This window comes from Erythrolamprus reginae, chromosome 2 (genome assembly GCF_031021105.1).
Source record: "Erythrolamprus reginae isolate rEryReg1 chromosome 2, rEryReg1.hap1, whole genome shotgun sequence".
NCBI lineage: Eukaryota > Metazoa > Chordata > Lepidosauria > Squamata > Dipsadidae > Erythrolamprus > Erythrolamprus reginae.
The window spans coordinates 11,442,662-11,469,216 of NC_091951.1; the positions used below are offsets into that span (position 1 = coordinate 11,442,662).

At 42.7% G+C, this 26,555-nt stretch overlaps 1 protein-coding gene across 1 annotated transcript; it reads right to left on the bottom strand.

The window, feature by feature from the left end:
• Positions 1–424: 424 nt before the first annotated feature.
• TAP2 (transporter 2, ATP binding cassette subfamily B member) lies at positions 425–26,108 on the bottom strand. The gene is made up of 12 exons (XM_070737047.1): positions 25,912–26,108; positions 24,419–24,916; positions 23,097–23,211; positions 20,548–20,678; positions 17,931–18,136; positions 15,380–15,577; positions 12,325–12,453; positions 10,930–11,118; positions 8,634–8,807; positions 6,591–6,750; positions 3,781–3,917; positions 425–3,395 (listed from the first exon to the last, which is right to left on the bottom strand). The coding sequence occupies exons 1-12, from the start codon at positions 25,940–25,942 to the stop codon at positions 3,204–3,206; spliced, it is 2,160 nt and encodes a 719-aa protein (XP_070593148.1). The 5' UTR covers positions 25,943–26,108; the 3' UTR covers positions 425–3,203.
• Positions 26,109–26,555: the final 447 nt, after the last annotated feature.

Sequence of the window (26,555 nt, forward strand, 5' to 3'; positions counted from 1 at the left end):
ACAGCATGAAGAAAACCTATAGCTAACTTCCATATAAGGAAATATATGCCTTACTCTCATTCCTTTGCTAATCACCAGTAAACACACAATCCAGGAAAAGGCAATTAATGGAGCTTCCATTAATTATCTATAGGGAAGTCACGAGGAGGTTGCCTTATACAGTGCATGAGTGAATGGTAGTTGGGGGATGGCTTAATGTATGTGGTATTCGCGAATTGGTTATTCTGTACCACATGTCAGGAAAAGTGAAATACAATAAAAGGAGCGATCTTGATACAACCGAGGTCGTCTTATTGAGAAAATTCTCTTCCTTGCTTCATTCTGATGTGGCAATCATGGCATCCAGTGCCTCCCTAGAGGTCGACCCACTGGGGGAGGGCTGTTTGCCTTCACTGGGCAATAATAATAATAATAATAATAATAATAATAATAATAAACATTTATTTATAATGCCCTTTTAACAAAGGGCATGGCAGCAAGCCATATACAACTAACAAGGACAGACAGTAGGCAATACACACACTTGGCTAAAACACAACTAAAATGACAGCGGAATTCAGGTTTAAGCATGTATGGAGAGAAAAACACAAAACAAAAGAACAATATACAGTACATTCTGTTTGAACCCATACTAATCCTGGTCAAGGATTGACATGGTTTGGGTGACCCCAGGATTGTGTAATAAAGTACAAGACAGGAAAAAACCATCTTAAGCAGAAATTGGAACATAGGAAGTGTCAACACAGAAAAGCTCAATGTTGTAAAATATGAAATGGCTACACACTGACATCTTTGCCACCAGTGAATTGAGATGGCTGGGGTTGAACTCCTTTGCTCAGGCAATTTCACCATTTTATTAGGATATGATATACTGTACAAGAACTGACTGTATTAATAGTCAAGGAGTTATTTTACCTCCCACTACACATTTAATTTCTCAACCAGGAAGCCACTAAGTGCTGCTACTTTACATCTTTGAAGGATCTCCAACAGTTTGTTGTTAATTTTAAGGTTAGGCTCCTCTTTTATCTGAGCACCCTAAAAGTGATCCATATTTTTAATGAACAACTGGAAAACAGGACTGATTAGACAAGCAGTTCTACTCTTTGCTTGTTGCCCTCAGCCAGACTTTAAAAAGTTAATTGTAGATTGTTTTCACCCCTCCAAGGGCTTAACAAAACTTTCCCTTTGTTACCTTCCCATGTGGCAAAAGCATTCATAGAGTTGGAGGAAGCGCATATCAGATTAGTCCCATAATAACAACTTATTTGTGCAGTTTATTTCATTTATTTATTTATTTATTTATTTATTTATTTATTGGATTTGTATGCCGCCCCTCTCTGTAGAGTCAGGGTGGCTAACAACAGTGGTAAGAACAACATGCGACAACCCAATATTAACACAGCTAAAACCCTTATTATAAAACCAATCATACATACAAACATACCATACATAAATTGTAGAAGCCTAGGGGGAAAGAATATCTCAGTTCCCCCATGCCTGACGGCAGAGGTGGGGCAACTGTTCCTTACCATTCCTGCTGCTGGAGGCATTTCAAGGAAGAAAAATCTTCAATTTTGCAAATCTTTGAGCCTTACTAATAAATTCTTATTAACTGTGATCCCAGTTTCCTTTGGGTATTCTTTGTGGTATCTGAAACCAAGCATCAGGATCAGCAGTACCCACATTTCCGCCCAGCTAGGTGGACAAATAGTCCAGACTCCAGAGGATCAATTTTTAGGTTGTGCAGCCTCTTAAAACCCAATCAACTCAAGCAGCCAGGAACAAACAGAAAAGGCCAAAAAAAAAAAGACAAGAGGATTGACATGGGAGAAACATAAATGCATAGTGTGGAAAGGACTTTAGTGCAAATTACTCTCATTCACCATCACAGAATCCATACAGTGTTCATCCAGCTTGTATTTTGTGTTCTGATCTTTTTCCCCAGTGTATAAGGCACAGCATTTTTTGGTAGAGATTTGAAATTACCAATTGTTTCATCATTCTGATAATAGTGTTGAATAGTTTTACATCATAAACAAAGAGAACACAGTTGCTTTTAATATGATTGCAAAGGTCATTTACGTAAAGTATAAAAAGTGCCTAAAATGCTACCTTGGGGGACACTGCTGTTAACAGGTACAGGATTTGATATAATATTCAATATTTTGACCATTTGTTGTCTGTTTGACAGGAAAGCAATTATTCATTTATGCAGGGGGGGCAGAAATTCCATAAGATTGTAGTTTTAGAAGTAGTTTGTCATGCACCACTGAATCAAAGGCTTTACAGGAGTCTATGTAAATAGCATCTATTGCTTTGCCTTGATTGAGTTGTGCAGTCCATATGTTTTTGCAGTGTAGGGGTTGCAGGTTACAGGATAATTATTTTCCTGAAACCAACTTGTTTGTTAGAGAGTAAGTTGGTTGTTTCTAAGTGAAAGATAATATTGATTTATGATTCTATAACTTTGCAGGAGACACAACATAAAGAGATTGATCTATAATTTTCGACTAAGTTGGGGGTCTCCTTTTTTAAAGATAGGGATGACTGTGGCTAGTGACCATAGGTTGGGCAGGGAGACAGTCTTGGAAGATATTTCAAAGATTATGCTTAGAGGTTCTAAGTTTTTTAAGAAGCAAGCACAGTCTATCAAGTCCAATAGATAGAGATGATTTTAGGCTGTGTAGTTCTTTTTCAATGTTATCTTCTCTAAAATCGATTTGTGTTAGATCATTGTAATTATTTATAGTATGACTTGCATCCACATGCAGATTTGCTAGAACTAAAAGGGATCACAGGGACTTTTATTTTGTTAAATAAACAGGAAGTAAAGTTTCTGCAACCAGTATTAAAAAGTGTGACAAAAGAACAGGTTGTACAAAAAGAGGTCTCACATACTAAATTTAAACAAAGGAAAAACTGGGGTATTGGAGTGTTTGCTAAACAAAACATTTGCTTGAAATGGGATTGTGCCCTTTTCACCACATGAATTATTCCCAGATGAGAAAAACAGCCTTCTCTTCCAAATGGCTGCAATTCAGCCACCCTTGACTGGACAAGAGCTGCTGGACAAGCCAGCTTCTGGGTCTCTCTCTTTCTTTAAGACAGTGCTGTTGTCTGTTTCCCTAAGCAATCATGCATTTAGCACCTACAAAAGCAGTAGACCTTGTGGCTGATCATCTTTGTTGCAACTCTGGAAGTCACTCCACCTGGGTCCTTTCTACTAGTCTGTAATAGGGGCCTCGCTGGCTCATCAGCTCCGTGTGAGTCCCCTCCTCCACAACCTCTCCTCCGTCAAGCACCACAATCTTGTCTGCGTTCTCCACCGTCTGCATCCGATGAGCAATCACCAACACCGTCCGGGTCCCACTGTTCTGCACAGACTGCTGGATCTGGAAAAGGAAGCAATGATCCAGAAGAAATCCTGAACTCCTTAAAAACACTAGATAGAAGCTCCCTCACATTTCCACTGAAAAGTGCTTCCCCAGCACTGCAATAGAGTTTGGCCCCAGACTTTTTCCAGTCTGCAAAACAATAAAAGCCATCCAAATGCAAGCAAATATGTGTGACCCAGGAGAATGTTGCAAGACCCACTCTGGGTCGGTTACCGGAACCTGAGATTTAGTAAACTTGGAAGAAATTACAACAATTTCAGTCAGATAAACCCAGTTTTCCTATGCTGTCACTTGACAAAAGTTCAGATTAAGCCCTTCAGTGGCCCTGAACTACTTCAGCCAAGGTTCACTCCCAGTCCCCTTGTGGATCCCCCACACTCACTGCAGCGTCACTCTCAGGGTCCAAGGCACTCGTGGCTTCATCCAGCACCAAGACCTTCGGGTCACGGATCAGGGCCCGGGCAATGGCCAATCGTTGCTTCTGCCCGATGGAGAGCTGGCCCCCCTTCTCCCCCACCTCTGCATGAAGGCAAGCCAGAAAAACAGAGGAGATAAAAAGCGAAGTCAAGGCTGACCAAATCTTGTTCCCCTAAAGGAGCGTCAAAGCCATCATCTGAAGAACAAGGCAAAACTTGAAGCCCAAAATAATGTCGGCTGGCGGAACGAGTTGTCAACGCTTGGAATTCACTACCGGACTCTGTTGTTTCTTCCCCCAATCCCAAAATCTTCAACCTTACATTATCTACAATAGACCTCTCCCCTTTTCGAAGAGGTCTGTAAGGGGCATGCGTAAGTGCACCTTCATGTCTACCATTCCTATCCAAATGTCTTTTTAAATCTTTTCTATCTCTACTTTACAGCGGTACCTCGACATACGAGTTTAATTCGTTCCAGACCCGAGCTCGTAAGTCGATCAACTTGTATCTCGAACGAATGCCTTTAGACTTTGTTTTTCGTGCCGGAATTTGAGCTCGGGTGTCGAACAGAAATTTCGCTCGCGTCGTGGCTCGTAACTTGGAATACTCGCATGTGGAGCAGCTCGTATCTAGAGGTACTACTGTATACTTATATTATGTTAAACATTTGTATGACAAATAAAATAAACAAATAAATAGAATAAATACCTCTGTGTATCCTCTCACACCAACCCACATCCAAAAAGCCTCACCTACACTGCTGCTGCCACCCTACCTACTCAACCCTTGCCATCAGCCACTTATTGCCTGCCACCCTGCTTGTGAGCCTCCTGTGACTTGCAATACCTATAGCCAACCTCCTGACTCTGCTTGTGAGAAGTTGGCAGGTAACGGCAAGGAGATCCTTGCCTAATGGCCAGTGGGATTATGTTAATGGGAATTGGGAACACATGGAATGTTTCCATTAAGCAATGCGGTTACGTAACATCAATAATAATAATAATGCTGATTATTCAGCTATTGCTGAAATCGTATTTTCTGCAGTCTAGTTTGGAGCGGTTTATATTTAGTTTGTATCTATTACATGCTCTTGTGTTGTTAAAGGTGAAGTAGTCGCTAACAGAGGTACATTGTGATGTATGATTTTATGAACAACAGTTAAATCAGTTTGGAAGCGGCGTAGCTGTAAATTTTCTAAACATAGTAATTGAAATCTGGAGGAGTAGGGTAATTTGTTACGTGAGGAGGAGTGAAGGACTCTTCTTGTGAAGTATTTCTGGACTCCTTCAATTGTATTAATGTCTGTTATGCAGTGTGGATTCCATACAGGTGAGCTGTATTCAAGAATTGGTCTGACAAATGTTTTGTATGCTCTGGTTAGTAGATCGGTGCTTCTAGAGAAGAAGCTGTGTAGAATTAAGTTTGTGACTCTTAGTGCTTGTTTGGCAATGCTGTTGCAGTGGGCTCTGGCACTTAGGTCACCACACTTTTTGGGTCCCAAGTGTCTACTGCCAGGCAAGGGAGTGTGCATGTGTGACCGAAGCAGCACATGCCTCACTTTGTGGGTACTGAAATTGTTCTTGCCAGGTGGAGATTTATCCCAGCAACTTGTGGCCTTCTCTATGGCTTCCCCATTGACTTTGCCTGTGGGAAGGAAGGTTGCAAATGGTGATGATTTTATTGCGGAGCACTGCAATTGTTATAAATGCAATGGTGGCCAAGCAACCAAATTGCGATCACATGACTACGGGGGAGGGGTGAAAGTCAGAACTTCAAGGACTAGTTACAACCAGTGGTGGGATTCAGCTGGTTCGCGCCAGTTGCATTTCTCGCTGTCATGTGCAGGAAACAAGAGCTTGTGGGACTAAGAAGAAAAAAGTGCAATCAATTCCTATTTCTCAGGAAAAAGAAAAAAAGAAAAGATCTCACAAGCCCTTCATGGCACCGGACCAGATTATCTCAGGGACCGCCTTCTGCTGCACGAATCCCAGCGACCAGTTAGGTCCCACAGAGTGGGCCTTCTCCGGGTCCCGTCAACTAAACAGTGTTGCTTGGCTGGACCCAGGGGAAGAGCCTTCTCTGTGGCGGCCCGGCCCTCTGGAACTAACTCCCCCCAGAGATTAGAATTGCCCCCACCCTCCGTGCATTTCGTAAGCTTCTTAAAACCCACCTCTGCCGCCAGGCATGGGGGGACTGAGATACTCTTTCCCCCTAGGCCTTTACAATTTTATACATGGTTTGTCTGTATGTATCATTGGTTTTTATATAATGGGCTTTTAACTGTTTTAATATTGGATTGTTATATGCTGTTTTTATTACTGTTGTTAGCCGCCCCGAGTCTACGGAGAGGGGCGGCATACAAATCCAATAAATAAATAAATAAATGTTGGAGTTGATTGGACTTTTTTTTAGTCTCACAAACTTTTGTTTCCCCGCATACAACGATGATAAACACGATGGGGCTGGAAATCAGGTTAGCAAAGAAATGCCTGGGGGAAGCGAGGGCATCTGGGGGGCGGTGGGTGGGGCAAGTGAACCGGGTGTTAAATTATTTTAATCCCACCATTGATTTGCAACCTCCATTTGTTTGGTGCCATTGCAATTTGGAACGATAGCTAAAGGAATGGTCCCAACACAAGGACTACTGTATATATTACAACAAAGCAAGCAGGATTTCACTTCAGAAGAAGCAAAAAAAACCCAGGACCGGTGGGTTTACTGGGAGGAAAGTGGGGTTTTTATGGGATGAATCTAAGGGGGGTCGGATTTTGCCTACCTGCATCAAAGCCTCCTTCCAGTTCACGGATGAATCCCAAGGCATCAGCTCCTCTTGCTGCTCTGCTCACATCTTCCTCTCTGCAGCCTTCTAGGCCGTAGGTGATATTCTCCCTGATTGTCCCAGAGAATAGGATGGGCTCCTGGCCCACCAGGGCCACCTGCAATTGGACAGGAAAGCCTTTCAGGACAGGGCTCAGCTGAGGGAGAAACTCCACTTTCCAGGGTGGGGCTGGGTGATGGTGAAGGTGCAGCTGTTTCAGACATAAGACTCACTACATCTCCCAAATGATAAACCTTGACGTATCTGCTCTTCTTTGGAAGCAAAGTGACAACACCCAAACAACCTCATCTGATTTTGAAAACTAAGTAGGATAAAACTAGAAACAAGAACAGTTTTTTTCCTGAACACCATCATTCTGCTAAATAAATAATTCCCTCAACACGGACAAACTATTTTCAAAGTCTGCACTACTATTAATCTTCTCATTGTTCCTATCACTCATCTCCTCCCACTAATGACGGCATGACTGTAACTTTGTTGCTTGTATCCTTACAATTTATATTGACTATTTCCTAATGTGATTTGATTCTTTATTTGTACCCTATGACAATGACAATTAAGCGTTGTACCTCACGATTCTGGACAAATGTATCTTTTCTTTTACGTACACGAATCCCAGCGACCAGTTAGGTCCCACAGAGTGGGCCTTCTCCGGGTCCCGTCAACTAAACAATGTCGGTTGGCGGGGCCCAGGGGAAGAGCCTTCTCTGTGGTGGCCCCAGCCCTCTGGAACCAACTCCCCCCAGAGATTAGAATAGCCCCCACCCTCCTCACCTTTCGTAAGCTCCTCAAAACCCACCTTTGCCATCAGGCATGGGGGAACTAAGATAATCTTTTCCTCTAGGCTTCTACAATTTATGCATGGTATGTTTGTATGTATGATTGGTTTTATAACAAGGGTTTTTAGCTGTTTTAGTATTGGATTTTTACATTCTGTTTTTGTCACTGTTGTTAGCCGCCCCGAGTCCACGGAGAGGGGCGGCATACAAATCCAATAAATAATAATAATAATATGCACCAAAAACAATTTCCTTGTGTGTCTAATCACATTTGGTCAATAAAGGATTTTATTCTGTTCTCTTCTATTCCAATGAATTCCAGGTCCTTGGTTAGACTAGGAAGATCACCAAAACATACCACATGTGTAGCGGTGGGGGTTGTTTAACCGTTACACTTTCCAGAAAAACTATATGGCCAACATTCCTAGATCAGAGGATATTGTAATCTTTTATCTCAAGATATAAACCACATGTGCAGAATATCCCGAGTGTAGCATCTTTTTATCTATCGAGGACTATAAGAAATCAAAAGCCTTTGATTCCATCATCTTTTGCTGCCTTCTGCACTAAGCAGATTGGAGCAACTTTGGAGATTCCAGGGCACTGCATTCACTTTTCTCTATCGGAGTTTTGGATATCAGCCACACAATTTCTGAAAATCAGAGGCTCTTTCCATTTTTTTTTTTTGGAGGAAGGAACGACATGAAAAATGCAGTATTTGCCAGAAAAAAATAGAATTTTAAAACAAGCACACATAGAAAACTGCAATGCATGTGGTGAGATGGACAGCAAACTAACAACTAAATAAATGCTCTTAAACCCCGGACAATTCTAACTATGACCTTCTGATATTCTGATATCTTGGCTACTTTGCATTGCTCCTCTCTCAAATCCTATTGATATAGATAGATGATAGATAGATGATAGGTGGGCGATACAGATCAGAGATGTCAAACTCACGTCACAGTAGTGTTACATGATGTATTGGGACTTTTGCTAAACTGAGCATGGGCGTAGCCAGCACATCATACATCTGGGGTTTGACAGCCCTGTTATGGATGTGCTTAAACCCCAGACAATTCTAACCACATCATTCATGTCATATGATCCTGCCCAGTCTGCATCATTCGTCTCCCGAGTGTAACCCTTCAACTACTGAAGACACCTAGGGCTCATCCTGCAGATGATAAGGACTCCTCACCTGCCTATGGAGATATTTATGTTCATATTTCCCAACTGGGACACCATCCAGAAGGACCTCCCCGGACTGGGGTTCGTAGAAGTGTTCTAGGAGGGCAACGCAGCTACTTTTTCCGCTGCCATTCGCTCCCACCAATGCCGTCACTTCCCCAGAGCGGAGCTCAAAGGAGACATTCTATTACCAAAAAAATGCAAATGTGAAATGAAGCAGGAATATTCAACGTTAATTAATGTTATATTCAGATCCCACAATCGATCTCGTACAGTACAGGTAGTTTTCAGCTTAAAAATCACAATTGAGCCCCACATTTTTTGCTTCTAAGTGGGAATGTTGTTAAGTGAGTTTTGTCCTACTTTACGATTTTTCTTGCTACAGTCATTAACTGAATGACTGTTATCACAACCGATCACATTGGTTGTTAAGTGAATCTGGTTTCCCCACTGACTTGCTTGTCGGGAGGTTGCAAAAAGTGATCACATGACCCTGGGACACTGCAACCATCTTAAATGGGAAGTACCTTATTTCTCAGAGTATAAGACGCACCTTAGTTTTAGGGGAGGAAAATAGAGAAAAAATAATCTAGTCTGATCAGTTTCAGAACATTAGTTTGCTGGGTTTTTTCGGGCTTATGAAAAAGTGGTCGAAAATGAGCAAGCAAAACTACTGTGGGACTTCTGACTTCAGACTGACCGAATTCTGAAGCATAACACACCAGACATCCTGATTGTGGAGAAAAAGAAAGTATGGATCATCGACATCGCAATCCCAGGGGACAGCAGAATTGAGGAGAAGCAGCTAGAGAAATTAGTGAAATACGAAGATCTAAAAATCAAGCTGCAACGACTCTGGCATAAGCCAGTGAAAGTGGTCCCAGTGGTACTTGGCACGCTGGGCGCAGTGCCAAAGGATCTCAGCGGACATTTGAAAACCATCGGAATTGACAAAATCTCCATCTGTCAATTGGAAAAGGCCACTTTACTGGGATCGGCAAATATAATTCGCCGCTACATCATGCAGTCCTAGGTGCTTGGGAAGTGCCCGACTGGTGATGAAATACGAAATCCAGCATAGTGATCTCGTTTGCTGTGTTGTATTGACATAATAATAATAATAATAATAATAATAATGATGATGATGATGATGATGATGATGGTGCTTAGTAATAGCTACATCCAGAGTATAAGGCGCACCCAAATTTTCAACCTCTTGGGGGGAAACGGTGCATCTTATAATCCGAACAATGCGGTAGTCACCATGTCTGAATGCTGATCCTCGGGACACAACAACAGTCGTAAGTGTGAAAAAGAGTCATAAGTCACTTTTTTCACTGCTGTTATAATTTTGAACAGTCACTAAATAAAACTATTGTAACTTGAGGGGTACCTGTACAGAAACTTACTTCATCTTTTTAAAGACCTTTAAAGTCTTAACATTCTTTCTTCCTCTTTATTAATGTTAAAGGAATTGTGATTACACTCGTAGAACACAAAGCCTATTTAACCAAGTTATTTAACGCTTTAGGTGCAACTGCATTTGAATGATTTACTGTACTGGTGGTGAGGTGGCACAGTGGTTAGAATGCAGTATTGCAGGAAAACTTTCCCTACAGCCAGAGTTTGAGCCTGACCATCTTAAGGATGACTCAGCCTTTCATCCTTCTGAAGTCGGTAAAATGAGTAGGCTGTCTCTGTAACCCGCTTAGGGATGTAAAGCACTATGTAGCAGTATACACATCTGCTATTACTACTGTTAGGGTGTCATTAGTGTTGGGCGAACCGAACTTGCAAAGTTCGGCATGCCAGCCCCGACCCCGAACTTTAAAAAAGTTTGGGTTCGGCGTTCTGCTGAACGCCACGAAACGACGACACCCGGGAGAGACTGGGGAATCCCATCGTGGGATTTCCCACCTCCTTTTGCTTGCGGCGCTGCAAGCAAAAGGAGGTGGGGAATTCCACGAGGGGATTCTGGGGGCAGGGCTTTGATGTCATGGAGACTACTTCCTGGCCGGCCGAAATGGGGAGGAAGGAGTCTCCATGACATCAAAGCCCCACTCCCGGAATACCCTCGTGGGATTTCCCACCTCCTTTTGTTTGCAGCGCTGCAAGCAAAAGGAGGTGGGAAATCCCACGATGGGATTCCCCACTCTCCTCCCGGGTGGCGGTGTTTCGCGGTGTTCGGCCAAACGCCGAACCCGAACTTTGCCCGAACTTTTAAAAAAAAGTTTTTAAAAAGCGCTGCTGATGTTCGAATTCGGTTCGAAAGCAATCTGGGTGTCTTCCAGCTTCCCATAAGGTACCTTCAGGACCTGGATCTCAGGGCGGGAGGGATAGCAGAAGGAAACATTTCGGAAGGAGACGCGTCCGGGTAGAAATTTTGGAGACAGTGTCCCTTCGGTTCTGACAGATGGTTCCCGGTCAAGGTATTCAAAGACTTTCTCTGCAGCACCGACATTACTCAGGGCATCCCCATAAGTGTAAATCAGGGCCTGTGGCAGGAAAAGGAATGAGCAGCAATGTTAAGACCTGAGAGCATTTGCAAAGGGAGGAATACAGCTGGCTACTCAATTTTGAGCATCAAGGATAGCAATATTCCAGTATTTGAGGGGCTGCCCCAAAGAAGAGGGGCATCAACTTATTTTCCAAAGCATTTGACGGCAGGCAGGACAAGAAACAATGGATGAAAACTAATCAAAGAGAGAAGCAACCTGGGATGAAGGAGAAACTTCCTAACGGTGAGGACAATTAACCAGTGGAACAGCTTACCTTTAGAAATCATGGGTGCTTCATCACTGGAGGTTTTTAAAAAGAGACTGGACAGTCACTTTGGAAATGGTAGGGTCTCCTGCTTCAGAAGGAGATTAGACTGGAAGACCTCCAAGGTTCCTTCCAGCTCTATTCTGATTGACTGATTGTCTAAAGCAAGGGTGTCAACATGGCGGCCCATGGGCTGGATGCATCACCCACAAGCCACGTTCACCCCAGCTGCATTAAGGGGAAAAAGTCACGAAAAATCACATGACGGCAACATGACTTGGTGACGTTCTCCCATTGTCTAAAGCAGTGATGGATAATCTTTTATGGCAAAATTACTGACAACGTTTCTTTCTATTTTAGACAATTATTCTTTCTTGAGGACAGTGGCAGTAGAAGATCAGGAAAGTAACTTGGGTTTCCTAATTATGAACATCTATGCTTGTATCATCTTTTTCCTTAACCTGACTATTATTTTTTCCGTCTTTCCTTAAATCTATAAACACGAATACATCCTTTTGACTATAGGAGTCTCTCCCATTATTCTCCAAAGCAGGGGTGTCAAACTCAATTTCATTGAAAGCCACATCAGGGTTGTGTTTCACCTCTGGGGGCCGAGTGGGCATGGCTGCGATGCGTAGGGCCAGTTCAACATCCTGCAGCCCGCAAGCATTCCTCCCGAGCTTCGTTTTCGCTAGCAGATGCACTGCAGGTCCTCTAATGTTTCCAGAGCAGACCCATATGGCCTGCAGGTCTTGAGTTTGACATCCCTGCTCCGGAGGGAATTCCTCCAGTGCCCACTGTTAAATAATTAAAGAAATACTGCACTAAACCTTGATCACCTTTGGCTATTGTGCCCTGCATTTGATTCCATAACAGCCACCAAAGAACCCAAAGTGCTACAGAAGAAAACGTTTTTCAAATACCAAGTATTCACAGACCTGCACGTACCACCCCACGTTTGCCTGGTAGAGGATGAAGGAGACCAGATTTCCTTTGGTCATGAGGCCATTGCGGATCTGCTGGTAGCCACAGAAGAGCAGGACCAACTTCAGGCTCAACTGAAGGACCTGGAGTAGGAGAAACAGTAGGGCAGCCATGAATGGTGTAAGAAATACCTGTAGAGTCTAGGCATATAAGGCCTAGATATAAAACACACTTATTAGCGTACTGAACTTCTGAACTTTGGACAATGGGCCTCGCCAGGAAGAAATGCAAAAGAGGAGAAAAACATGTTTACACCCTGTATCAGGGATGAAGAAATCCTATTTTCCAGGCCAAGAAAAGGGGAAAACAACTTGATGGATTAAGCTAGAGAGTTCCGAGGAACTATGATGAAATAGGAAGCAGGAACAGAAAAACACCCCCATATACGGACAAATAATGGACAGGAAGGAGGGGTGTAAACAAGACATAAAAACCCTATATAAGATGATCCTTATAGTTGGGTACTTTACCTTCAGAGGCACATGGGTACCCTTCCTGTGACCTCCAGGTCCCTGTAAGATCATGCCGGTCAAATGTGTTCTATGTTTGCTATATTCTTTTATGTTTTATATTATAGAAAGTCTACGGAGAGGGGCGGCATACAAATCAAATAAACAAATAAATAAAGAAAGAAAGACTGATGGCAGAAAAAGACCTCATGGTCCATCTAGTCTGCCCTTATGCTATTTCCTGTATTTTATCTTACAATTGATATATGTTCATCCCAGGCATGTTTAAATTCAGTTACTGTGGATTTACCAACCACGTCTGCTGGAAGTTTGTTCCAAGGATCTACTACTCTTTCAATGAAATAATATTTTCTCATGTTGCTTTTGATCTTTCCCCCAACTAACTTCAGATTGTGTCCCCTTGTTCTTGTGTTCACTTTCTTATTACAAACACTTCCCTCCTGGACCTTATTTTACCCTTTAACATATTTAAATGTTTCGATCATGTCCCCCCTTTTCCTTCTGTCCTCCAGACTATACAGATTGAGTTCAGTCTGGAGGACAGAAGGAAAAGGGGGGACATGATCGAAACAAATATGTTAAATAAGGTTCAGGAGGGAAGTGTTTTTGTTGTTAATAAAGACTTTTGCTTTTATTCTCTTGGTCTGGGGAATTTTTCTAACAAATGGGAAATATATCCAAACGCCATGGTGTGCTTCTGCCTACAAAGATGGTGCAAGCCGTGATTATTCCCCGTGACATTCTATGGAAGTGAAAGCTGGACTTTAAAGAAGAAGAATGGACAGAGTATTGATAGCTTTAAATTTGGTGTCAGAGAAGATTCCCAAGAATTATCATGGACAAGAAAGCAAACCAATGGGTCACGGAACAAATGAAACCAGCATTCTCACTCAAGGCACAAATGACCAGGCTCAAAATAACCTGCTTCAGAGACATTACGCAAAGACCCAGCTTTCTTAGATACAAATTAAGAAAGTTGGAAGAGGCCTTGTAAGTCATCTAGTCCAACCACCCACCGTAGCAGGAGACCATAGCAGAGGTTTTCAAACTTGGCAACTTTAAGGCTTGTGGACTTCAACTCCCAGAATTCTCCAGCTAGCATAGGGGAAGATTTTTGGTATGGGAAAGATAAGGAAGGAAAAGAAAATTAGAAGGAGAAAGAGAAAAAAACTAGAAAAAATGGAAGCAATATCAGACAACAAAAAGGGAGAAAGAGAAGAGAGAAAGATAGAGACCATAGTAAAAAAAAAGGAGTTAAAAGATAGGAAAGAGAAAGCTAAAAGAGATATAAGAGAGGCAAGCAAAAAAGAAAAAAGAGAATTAGAACTTTGGAGCAGGGTAAAAGAAGGAATAAAAGAAAAATAAAAAAGGGTAAGATAGTAGTAATATTTTTGAATATAAGCCTGATAATAGAAAAGAAGATTGAAAATATGTAACTTTTAAATACGTTTTATATGGGAATAAAGTTAATATTTTTCAATATAAGTTTGATGATGGATGGTGTTTGACTGATTTAGTATTACATAAGTATGATAAAATTGTTTGAGAGAAGGATAAAATATAATTATGAATAACGTAGAAAGGAAGTTATAAAATAAAAGATGAAGATTGAAAAATAGAAAAATATAAAGGTTGAAATATGCAATATATTTTTGAACAAGTTTGATATTTGAAAATATGAAGATTGAAAATATGTAATTTTTAAATAACAAATATTTAGAAATGAATTTATATTGTGTTGCGATATAAGAGATAATTAGTGTTAATGTGCGTGGTTAATCAATTTACTTGTATTATATAATTACGAATAAATTGTTTATTGCAAAAAGGATAAAATATATGCATGAATAACATGAAATGAAGTTATAAAATAGAAAAGATGAAGATGGAAAAATTGAAGAAAATATAAAGACCGAAATAAGTAATTTTGAAATATTTTATTTATTTATTTATTTATTAGATCTGTATGCCGCCCCTCTCCGTAGACTCGGGGCGGCTCACCATATATTTTGTAAGGGGAAAATAATGATGTGGAAAAGGGGATAATGAAATTCTAAGTTGTTTTTTTATTAATGTTTAGGCTAAGTGAAGCAAAAGATATTAATATTAGGAATATATAAGTTGGGAAATGACCACATCTTTGTTTGATGGAATTAAAATAGGGAGAAAAAACATAAAGAGGGAGGAAAGACTGGACATTAAGAGGAAAAGAAATGTGAGAGAGGTATTGCAAATGAAAGGATAATGGGTTGTAATTTTGTTAAAAAACAAGAAATGTTGTTAAGAATATTGTATGGATGTATGAAACTCAGAAAGCAAATGCTCACAGCATGCAATGTTGAAAAACAAAAAAAATATATCGGGGGGGGCAAAAGAATCCCCACAGGTTAGGAATCCCTTAAAGAACCTAGGTCAAGGATCGCCAACTTTGGCAACTTTTTGGAGAATTCCTCAGCCAACAGGGCTGGCTTTGAACTTCTGGGAGCTGCAGTCCTTAAAGTTGCCAAGGTCTGAGACCCCTGAGTCGCAGACTACTTACCCGTACAACAAATAAATAAACAATCCTTTCCAAGTCCTTTTGGTTCTTCAGCCGGCAGGTGTTCTCCAAGGATGCTTCATAACGCTGTGACTCCTTCTCCTCAGTGGCAAAGCTGCGCACTGTCTCCATGGACGAGATCACTTCACGCACCACCTCCTCTGAGTGGGCCACCGAATCTTGGATCGCCTGCAGTAAAGCCTGGATGGACCACAAAGGAAATGGCAAAGTGAGCCTTCTGAAAGTTGCCTTAGACCAGTCATGTTGCTAGTGGTAGGATACTCAAACCAAAGTCCAGTGGCCTCATTTGGAGCGGAGAGACCCCCAAAAATGCTTTGCTCCACTTCCCTCTATTTTATTTCGATTATCGGTCACTTGCAGCCAACTGGATGCCAGACTGCAAGCCATAGAGAGATGTATCCTCCCATTAATAATTTTGGGGGACGGGGTGTTTCACTTATTCTAATTATGGGTTGGGTTGTCTATGGAGATTCTCAATCATCCAGGTCATGACTGTCTTAAAGGCATTATCCAAAAATGAAACCGAACTTTTTTGTCATCCCCCCTTTGAAAATACAGTGATACTACGTCTTACAAACCCCTTGTCATACAAACTTTTCGAGAAACAAACCTGGGGTTTAAGATTTTTTTGCTTCTTCCAAACGATTTTCACCCTACAAACCCAAGCCGCCGCCACTGGGATGCCCCACCTCCAGACTTCTGTTGCCAGTGAAGCGCCTGTTTTTGCGCTGCTGGGATTTCCCTGAGGCTCCCCTCCATGGGAAACACCACCTCTGGACTTCCGTGTTTTTGCGATGCTGCAGGGGAATCCCAGCAGCGCAAAAACGGGCGCTTCGCTGGCAACAGAAGTCCGGAGGTGAGGTTTACCAGCGAGGGGAGCCTCAGCGAAATCGCAGCATCACAAAAACACGGAAGTCCGGAGGTGGGGTTTCGAGGACTTCCGTGTTTTTGCGATGCTGCAATTTCGCTGAGGTGTCCGGAGGTGGGATTTCCCATGGAGAGAAGCCTCAGGAGAATCCCAGCAGCACAAAAACAGGCGCTTCGGCTGGCAAAAGGGGTGAGTTTTGGGCTTGCAAGCATTAATCGCTTTTCCGTTGATTCCTATGGGAAACATTGTTTTGTCTTACAAACTTTTCACCTTAATTGGTTCATCCAGGAACCAATTAAGTTCAAAAGAATATCACAGTATTTCACTTATCATCCATGAAGCTTCTTCAGTTCTAAGCAGGGGTGACATTCGAATTTTCCCCCTATCAGTTCAATTCGCTTCTCAGAACTTCTTCAGCTCTGACAAAATAGTGGGGAATGGAAGTGTTCTATCCTGGGCCTACGCAGATTGAAAACAAAGGAGGAATCCATGTGCTAATATTTCAAATCAATCTTTTTATATATTTTGCCTTTCGTAAATTGCTTAAGACCCACCTATATCGCCAGGCATGGGGGAATTGAGACATCTCCCCCAGGCTTATAGAGTTTATGTATGGTATGCTTGTGTTGTATGTTTTTAAATGATGGGTTTTTAGATACTTTCTTTTAATATTAGATTTGTTACACTGTATATTGTTTTTATTACTGTTGTGAGCCGCCCCGGGTCTGCGGAGAGGGGCGGCATACAAATCTAATAAATTATTAATTATTATTATTATTATTATTATTATTATTATAGAAAACTTCCTTTATACAAGCCAAATTCATGCATGTGAGTTCATTTTGGCAGCTTCTCGGTGAGAGTAATTAAAAGATAACAGTTCTGCGGCTTGGCTGCTGCCGAAGATCAAAGCTAAGTGCGAATTCCTTCATGAGATAAGGAATCTCCAATTTCACTGACTTACTTTTACAGCTTTCCAGCATCTCCGTAGACAGAGCACTTTTACTCCAAGGATTTTAACAGGGAAATAACAGTTGGCTAGCGTAACCTGGCTAAACCCTCAAACATCTACCGACTCCATTGCAAAACGTTGAAACTCCACCCTAGATTTCCCATATGCCACCCTTAAATATCTATAGGGAGTGGTCGACAATTCCCTAGAGTTAACAAACTACAGACTGCTTCCTTTTCTCACAAGTATTCTTAGTCTTCTAAAGTGGGCATCTAGCAAAGTCTCATGATCTTCCTCCTCCTCTCCCAAGTCAGACCCTACTATTATTGGCATATCTGCCATCTTTGGTGGTTCTTCAGGTTCATCCATGTCTATCTCTCCCTGACGCTCACTCTGCATCAGCTGGCAACACCACTGGCCCAGAGTACCAAGATGGGCCTGGCTCATTCTCCTCAGAATCTATCATTACCAGAGTTGGTTGAGGAGCACTCACAACAGGAAGGATTTATATTCCAAGGAAATTATATCCTTCCATTCCCTACTATCCTGTCAGAGCTGAGGAAGCTTCTTGGCTGAGAAGTGAAACGTCTTCAAAACAAAAAAGAAGAAAATCCAGTTGCCTCTTGAAAAAGCACCTTTGGGACAACCATGACCTGGATAACTGAAGTGACTGTCATTCCCTCTACGCCGCCATCTGCCTCCATGGTCCCTACCTGGTGGCGGGCATTGTAGACCTTCTGGACTGCCATCATGAGTGGTGTCTCGATCAGCATCAGCAGCGTCAGGCGCCAGGAAAGGCCAATCATGAATATGTACAGCCCAACAGCCTTGATCAAGTTGCGCAGGAACACATTGGTGTTCAGCGGCACTGAGCGGCTCATCATAATTGTGTCTTTGGAAAGGCGGGAGGACAGCACCCCTGTGGACAAAGAGAGATCACTCGAGAAATACCACACTGGCAACACAGGAAGGGAGATTATAAGGAACAATCCCCCCCACCCCCAGGAAGGCTTTTCCTTTACAGATGTTGTGGTTGGCTCTGGGCCTGCTCCTGCTCCAAGGACTGTGGGGGTTGATGTAAGCAAATCCTCCCATTGTCAGAGGCCCGCTTTGCTGCCGGCTGCACCAGGTTCACCTGGTGCATCAGTTGCGACCCTATTTGGACCGGGAGTCACTGCTCACAGTCACTCATGCCCTCATCACCTCGACTACTGTAACGCTCTCTACATGGGGCTACCTTTGAAAAGTGTTTGGAAACTTCAGATCGTGCAGAATGCAGCTGCGAGAGCAATCATGGGCTTCTCTAAATATGCCCATGTCACACCAACACTCCGCAGTCTGCATTGGTTGCCGATCAGTTTCCGGTCACAATTCAAAGTGTTGGTTATGACCTATAAAGCCCTTCATGGCACCGGACCAGATTACCTCAGGGACCGCCTTCTGCCGCACGAATCCCAGCGACCAGTTAGGTCCCACAGAGTGGGTCTTCTCCGGGTCCCGTCAACTAAACAATGTCGCTTGGCGGGACCCAGGGGAAGAGCCTTCTCTGTGGCGGCCCCGGCCCTCTGGAACCAACTCCCCCCAGAGATTAGAATTGCCCCCACCGTCCTTGCCTTTCGTAAGCTACTTAAAACCCACCTCTGCCGCCAGGCACGGGGGAATTAAGATTTCTTCTGCCCCCAGGCCGTTATAATGGTATGCATGGTATGTTTGTATGTGTGTTTGGTTTTGTATATTAAGGGGTTTTAATTTGCCTTTAGTATTGGATTATTATTGTATACTGTCTATGATTGCTGTTAGCCGCCCCGAGTTTTCGGAGAGGGGCGGCATATAAATCCAATAAAACTTGAAACTTGCTTCCAACAGTGAAGCGTCTGGGGAGGATTCTGAAAGTGAAGTGGGGTCGACAGAGGAGGTAAGGACAGGCAGCCCATTAGATAATTGCCCCGTTAGTGAATCATCTTCCTTATCATCATTAGATTCTGAAAGGGAGACATTCATAGATGTGCGCAGACGCAGGGTGATGTCAAGGAAAGAACAACTGTGTAAATATTACAGGAAATAAGGGAGATCATCCGTGGCCGGGGTAATTAGGCTAATGGGGCTGCTGTTAAATAGCCAGCGTTGCTGCCTCTGGGCGTGGAAGTTTATCCCTTTGATCAGGAGTCCCCAAACTTTTTACACAGGGGGCCAGTTCACTGTCCCTCGGACTGTTGGAGGGCCGGACTATTAAAAAAAAATATGAACAAATTCCTATGCACACTGCACATACCTTGTTTTAAAGTAAAAAACAAAATGGGAACGTACTATTTAGAGGGGGGAGAAGGTCTGAAATTCATATATGTTTATGTTTGTTTTTAATTTTCTTTTGTTGACATCTGATTGGCTATACAAGCTTTTCTTGGCTTATGAAAAATGTATAAAGAAGGAAGCACTTTGGCATAATGGTTAATAAGTTAGAAATATAATTGGTGTTGCACTTTTTGAAGGAACATTAAGGAGGAAATTTAATTAAAAGAAAAGTATGTACCTGGATGACAACTTTAGAAAAAACTTTTGCAACTTTTTTGATGATTGATATTAGTTACTAACAAAATACTGCATTTTATTCATGGAAAATTAGATGGTACACTGTGTTGTTGGAATGCATGTTGAGAGAAAAATTTTAAAAAAATTACCCCCCCCAAAAAACCAGTCCTTCCTTCCCCTGTCCCTCCATTCATTTCATTCTTCCTTCTTTCCTTCCTTTCTTCCTTGTTCCCTCCATTTCGCCTTCCTTCCTTCCCTCCTTCATTCCTCTCCACTTCTCCTTCCCTCCCTCTCTTTCCCTTTTTTTTCTTTCTCTCTCTTTTTCCTGTGCTCTTGTCACTCACCGGCAGGCCGGATAAATGGCCTCAGTGGGCCGCATGTGGCCCACGGGCCGTAGTTTGGGGACCGTTGCCTTTGATGATAGTGAGAACTGCGTTTTACATCAGGATTTCACAAGGACTCTTTGACCTGTTTCAAGGTTTTTCCTGGACTCTCGGACTAACTCAGTTAAGTTTTGACTCAAGGACTCTGAAAGGGGGGTAGCTGTGACGTCTTCACAGCTACCTTTTCTCTGCTCTGTTTTTGTTTTGTGTTCCTCACAGCGTTCAAGGCTGTTGACTTGTGGGAGAGCACTTTAACTGACTAACAGTATGTTTGGAAGTATTTTACTCTCGATAAAACAACTTTAGTTCCTTTACAAACGTGTTTGAATTTCTCTTTTGGGATTTAATTGGGGGTTCGCAACGAGAAGCCCGGCAGAACAGAGTTCCATAAACAGTGGCTTCCTGTTCGGGCCCTCACCTGTTTTCACCTCCTGGAAGAAGGCCAGGTCCTGCCGTACCAGAGAAGAGAAGAGTAAGTTGCGAACCCGGATGATCATTCGGGAGATGGTGAACATGAAGAAACTCCCACGGCAGCTGGCACAGGCGGAGCTAGAAGGGAAACAGCAGGGTGATTAGTTCCTGCTCCACCAATGGAAACGGAGTCACAGCTCCATGTATGAGCATATACTAGATTTGACCAGGTGCAAAGAGAAATTTAATGTTTCTTTTTATTTTTTACTAGTATCATGTATAGTGGTACCTCTACGTAAGAACTTAATTTGTTCCGTGACCAGGTTCTTAAGTAGAAAAGTTTGTAAGTAGAAGCTATTTTTCCCATAGGAATCAATGTAAAAGCAAATAACGCGTGCAAACCCATTAGGAAAGAAATAAAAGCTCAGAATTTGGGGAGGAGGAGGAGGAGGATGAAGAGGAGGAGAACAGTTGCTGCTGAAGGAAGAAGGTGAGGTGAGGGGAATAAATAAAATCCAAAACTTTAATGCTTAAAAAAAAAAGGGACTCTAAGGTGCCCTCTCCAAGTGCTCAGAGAAATGAAAATGCTTTGTTTGCTCTGGACTGCCAAAGCCTCCTTAAGCGCCACTGAAAGGTTCCTTTGGCAGCCCAGAAAAGCCCAAGATGGCCAGGATTAAAGGGAATGGCAGGAAACTGGACAGGCCTTCGTGCCACTCTCAAATTTCCTAGGAAATTTTTCCAGGCTCGGGTTCTTAAGTAGAAAATAATTCTTAAGAGGCAAAAAAATCTTGAACACCTGATTCTTATCTAGAAAAGTTCTTAAGTAGAGGCGTTCTTAAGTAGAGGTACCACTGCATATGAATATATTATTATTATTATTATTATTATTATTATTATTATTATCATTACTATTTATTTGTATGCCGCCCCTCTCCAGTACATACCTCCAATATGTACTTGACAAAACAAATAAAATAAATAAATGAAATGAAACTTTTATATAGACAAATCTATTCCACTGTTTGAGATTAAATTACTTCTGATTGACACTCTATCAGAAAATAATAATAATAACAACAACAACAACAACAGAGTTGAAAGGGACCTTGGAGGTCTTCTAGTCTAGCTCTCTGCTTAGGCAGGAAAACCTACACCACAAAATCTTCCCCTTTGAAAAAGCACCAGACTCTTTTCATTTTGAAATAAAACCTGACACAAGAGCTCTTGATACAAGCTTACTTGTATCAGTATCAAACCTACTTCTTGCTGGCCACTGCCTGCTCTCAAAGGTGCCATTAATTAATGGATTAATCCAGGACCCCCAACCAGAGGTGGGCTGCTAAGGTGGAACGGTGACGTGTATTATTACAAGGATTATATAAGCTTGTTAAATGAAACAAACATGACTATTTTATTTGTATTAAAATGTATAACACTCAGGTGTTACACTGGTCATGCATTGATATGTTTGTAAAAAAACCTTAAGAAACCAAAAAAACCCCAGAAGTACAAAAATTGTACTTTTAACCAGAGCATGGAAAACATTTGCTAGACCAATTCTCAAATACAGCTCATCTGTCCGGAACCCACACTACATAATGGACATTAACACAATTGAGAATGTCCAGAGATATTTCATGAGGAGAGCACTATACTCCTGTTCGCAACAGAATACCTTATGCCACCAGTCTTGAAATTTTGAGCCTAGGTAATTTAAAACTACGCCGCCTTAGGTCTGACCTAATCCAGAGTGGAGATTTCACTGGGAAGTCAAACCATATCCCCAAAGAAGGCAAGATCATATGCTGCAATGTCCTACCGGTCAATGACTACTTCAGCTTCAACAGCAACAACACAAGAGCACGCAACAGATTCAAACTTAATACGAACCGCTCCAAACTTGACTGTAAAAAAATATGATTTCAACAATTGAGTTATCGAAGCGTGGAACTCATTACCGGACTCAATCGTCTCAACCCCTAACACCCAACATTTCTCCCTTAGACTCTCCACGATTGACCTCTCCAGGTTCCTAAGAGGCCAGTTAGGGGCGTACATAAGTGCACTGGTGTGCCTTTCGTCCCCTGTCCAATTGTCTTCCTTTCTCTCGCTTTTCATATATATTTTCTTCCTTTCATATATCCTCTCCTATAAGTTCACTTTTACCCTTATTTACATTACTACATGTCTATTTTTCTTCCTATGTATTTATGTATTGGACAAATGAATAAACAAATAAATAAATAAAATAAATAAACTATCAGTACCCTGTTTTCTTCAAAATAAGACATCCCCTGATAATAAGCCCTGTCATGTTTTTAGGTGCAACGCAATAAGGCCAAGTGCTTATTTCAGGGTTCAAAAAAATATAAGACAGGGTCGTGTTTTCAGGGAAACACAGTAGCTTCTTTAGACCTGGCAAGAAAAAAAAATACCCCAACATCTTCATCCAACATGATCACTCCCTTGTACCATCTTGTGGTCATAATGCCGGGCGATAACAGAACCATAATTCCAGGCCTTCTTTACATATCTAATGGCCTGGAATAAGCTCACCTTCCAAATGAAACCAGGCAGAGAAAAAAGATGGTGGTCGAAAAAGCTTCTGCATCGTATTTGGTGCCCAGGATGTCAATCAAACGCCCGGTGTAATGGGGCAGGAATGTTTCACCTGCAAGGAGGGGGGGTGCATAGAAAGAGGAGGTTATATAGGACCTCAATCAGGAAAGGCAGCTTACCTCTCGCACCCACCACACACAAACATTGCAAATTTCCTCTGGACGTCCATTCTGTGAGATGCAAAGAAACCTTGAGTTGTGCTCCAGTATTCCTGCTCCGAGAGGGAGAACTATGGAAAAGGTGGAACAATTCCTCAGAATGGGAAGGGGGGGAAAAGGGAGACGAAGAAGAGATGCTTGAATTGGGGCACTGAACAGGTTGAACAGGAGGATTTTGAAAGATCCAGGATCTGCTTATTTTCCCCCTGGGACAAATGACAACACCCTTGGGAAACCAACTGGCAGATACAAAGGATCTCAGAGAAATAGTTGAAGTCTCTTGGAAATCCTGCTCCATGACAGGAGGCAACCCAGAGGAGGATCAGATGAATTAAGGGAAAACATCAAAAAGATTTGTTCCGACAACCCTCTCACAACTGAGTTATTTTATTTTATTTAGCGTATGGTATGATTCTAGCCCTAGTGATTATTTATGGTACATTTACCATGCAACATAGAGAACAATTTAATTCATCACTGTCAGGACTAGGCCTAGCCTGATGTAATATTCCAATTGCAGAAAGAAAGAGAAAGAAAGAGAGAGAAAAAGAAAGATTGTAATTACCATAATGAATGTAACACTGAAAGAATGCTTAGTCACCGTGATTCTACAGAATGAGCTATAACCTGATTGGTTGACTAATGTATATAACATGATACACCTTTGCGTGGGTGTAGTTTAAAGATATTGTGTGGCTTGAGGATATTGTGGTCTGAAGATTAGTTTGGCTTGAACTAGTTATTGTGTGGCTTGTGATTCTACAGAATGAGCTATAACCTGATTGGTTGACTAATGTATATAACATGATACACCTTTGCATGGGTGCAGCTTAAAGATATTGTGTGGCTTGAAGGTTAGTTTGGCTTGAAGTAGTTATTGTGTGGCTAGTGATTATAGTGTAGAGTAGAATCGTCTAATGAGATACTTACGGTGTAAATATCTAGAATAGTTTTGATAAAAAGAAGTAAATATTTTGACTTTCTGTTGTGTTTGTCTTCAATTATCTGCAAAGACTTTAGTTCCTGGTACCCTGGTCTGTGGCTGGCCTATTTGGGTTGGGCAGCTTCTGAACAATGCAACTCTAACAATCACCAACTCACCAATCACGGCCAGGATGAGGAACAAGAAAGCGCCAGTGAGATACAGCTTGTCTGGACCGAAAAGCCTGAGCATCTTCCAAAGGGTGGCCTTGTCTTCTTTCCGGGTCTCCTTTGTGCTTCGCCCTTCTGCCAGGATCCCCCAGAGGAGCTGGGAGACACCCACCGCCCCATAGATTGCCAGCCACCAGGACCAAGCAGCCGAAGAGACCAGGAGGGGAGGGTCCCCAAGCCAGTGTCCCACCAACAGGTACAAAGGGGGCAGGAGGCTCACAGCAGCCATAGTGGAAGAGGACATCGGGGAGGTCCGACCCACAGAGAGCAGGCCCCTGACCCCCCAGAGAACCAGCAGTCGCAGAGCAGCCTCCAACCAAGCCGCTGTAACCCCCAGGGGGACCATGGAGGGGCCCCATCCAGCCAGCAAGGAGAGCAGGATTCGGTCGCAGAGAAGCAGGGGAACAGCCCGAAACACGACAGGGGCCAGCATCTTGCTGATGGGCTCTGGGGAGAGAGAGAGGGATTACTGGTTATTGGAATCAGAGGATTATAGATATAAGATATAAGAGCCAGGGTGGCGCAGCAGGTAGAGTGCTGCACTGCAGGCCACTGAAGCTGACTTGTAGATCTGAAGGTCAGCGGTTCAAATCTCATCACTGGCTCAAGGTTGACTCAGCCTTCCATCTTTCCGAGGTGGGTAAAATGAGGACCCAGATTGTGGGGGCAATAGCCTAGCTCTGTTTTTTTTTTAAAAAAAGTGCTATTGCTAACATGTTGTAAGCCGCCCTGAGTCTAAGGAGAAGGGCGGCATAAAAATCGAATAAATTAATTAAATAAATAAATAAGAAGAGGAGGGGGAGGAGAGGAGGAAAAGGAGGGAGGGAGAAGAAGAGGAGGAGGAGGAAGGAAGGAAGGAAAAGAAGAGGCGGAGGAGGAGAGGGAGGAAGGAGGAGGAAGAGGCGGATACAAGAAGAGGAAGAAGAGGATAGAGGTAGAGGAGTTGTTGTTTAAGAGGAGGATCACTGCAGAAGATCTTTGGCTCCTCAATTCAACCAAGCTGCCCCCCAATGCTGTAACACCTGAGGTCCTATATATAATCAGCTGACTTCCCAGCAAAGGATTCCATGGCTGCAGCCTAACGATTCATCCAGAGTGCAGCAGTCTCGGGGCCATTTCGGGAAAGATCAAATTCACAATAATAACCGAGCCTTCTTTGGTTAAAGGGCAACTTTTCTGCGTGTTTTACTCTGCGTTCTCCTCTCGCCCAGGCAGCCCAGCGCCTCTCGTGAAAGCCCAAATCTTTAGCGATTCCCCCCCACCCTTCGGGAAGACAGCGTTCAAAACTCCAGAGCAGACGGGTTCTTTTAGGCTGGAAAGCACTTGAACCATTTGAGCCGTTCTGGATGGGAATGATGGGGAGTGGAGTCCCTCGCCCCTCTGGAACGGGCGACTTCATTCCAGATCAATGCAGCCCTTTGCCCTTTTCCCGAGTTTCTCACCCTCTTTCCGCGGCTGGGAAAGTCCTTCCATCGCGGGCGTTTGGTCCTTCTCGATCCGAAGCCTCGTTTTAATCTTGACGTCCCTCTGCCCTCACAACTCGCTGGACTCACGTCCTCCCCCTCCTCCGCAGAGCCCCAAAATCCCCCAACGCGCCGCTTTTGCTTTCGATTTTGAACGGGGAATTCCGCTTTCCTCTAAAGCGTCTTCCAGCACAGTGACCGCCAGATGGCGCCCGCGTTCCGCCGTGCAAGCTTAATAGCGGACCGACCTTCTCTCTCCTTTTCCCTTCACACACGTGATTTCTTGAATCGGAATGGGTTGAGTAAGGGACAATGAGCTTTTCTTTACCAGTCATATTGCGTCTTAAACCCTGAGTCAGGCGTTGAGTTATTCATTACAGGTAGTCCTTGACTTACGACCAAAATTAAGCCCACTATTGCTAAAGGAGATATAGAATAGAATAGAATTTTATTGGCCAAGTGTGATTGGACACACAGGAAATTTGCCTTGGTGCATATGCTCTCAGCGTACATTAAAATAAAAGACACATTTGTCAAGAATCATGTGGTACAACACTTAATGATTGTCATAGGGGTCAAATAAGCAGTGAAGAAACAATCAATATTAATAAAAATCTTAGGAT

Excerpts from the sequence above, each read along its gene's own strand:
- TAP2 (XM_070737047.1), bottom strand. The coding sequence starts at position 25,942 with ATGGAAGGACTTTCCCAGCCGCGGAAAGAGG. Across the intron at positions 15,578-17,930 it reads TCTACAATGCCCGCCACCAG|GCTTTACTGCAGGCGATCCA; the intron begins GTAGGGACCATG and ends TGGTCCATCCAG. Across the intron at positions 6,751-8,633 it reads ATAAATATCTCCATAGGCAG|GTGGCCCTGGTGGGCCAGGA; the intron begins GTGAGGAGTCCT and ends GTCCAATTGCAG.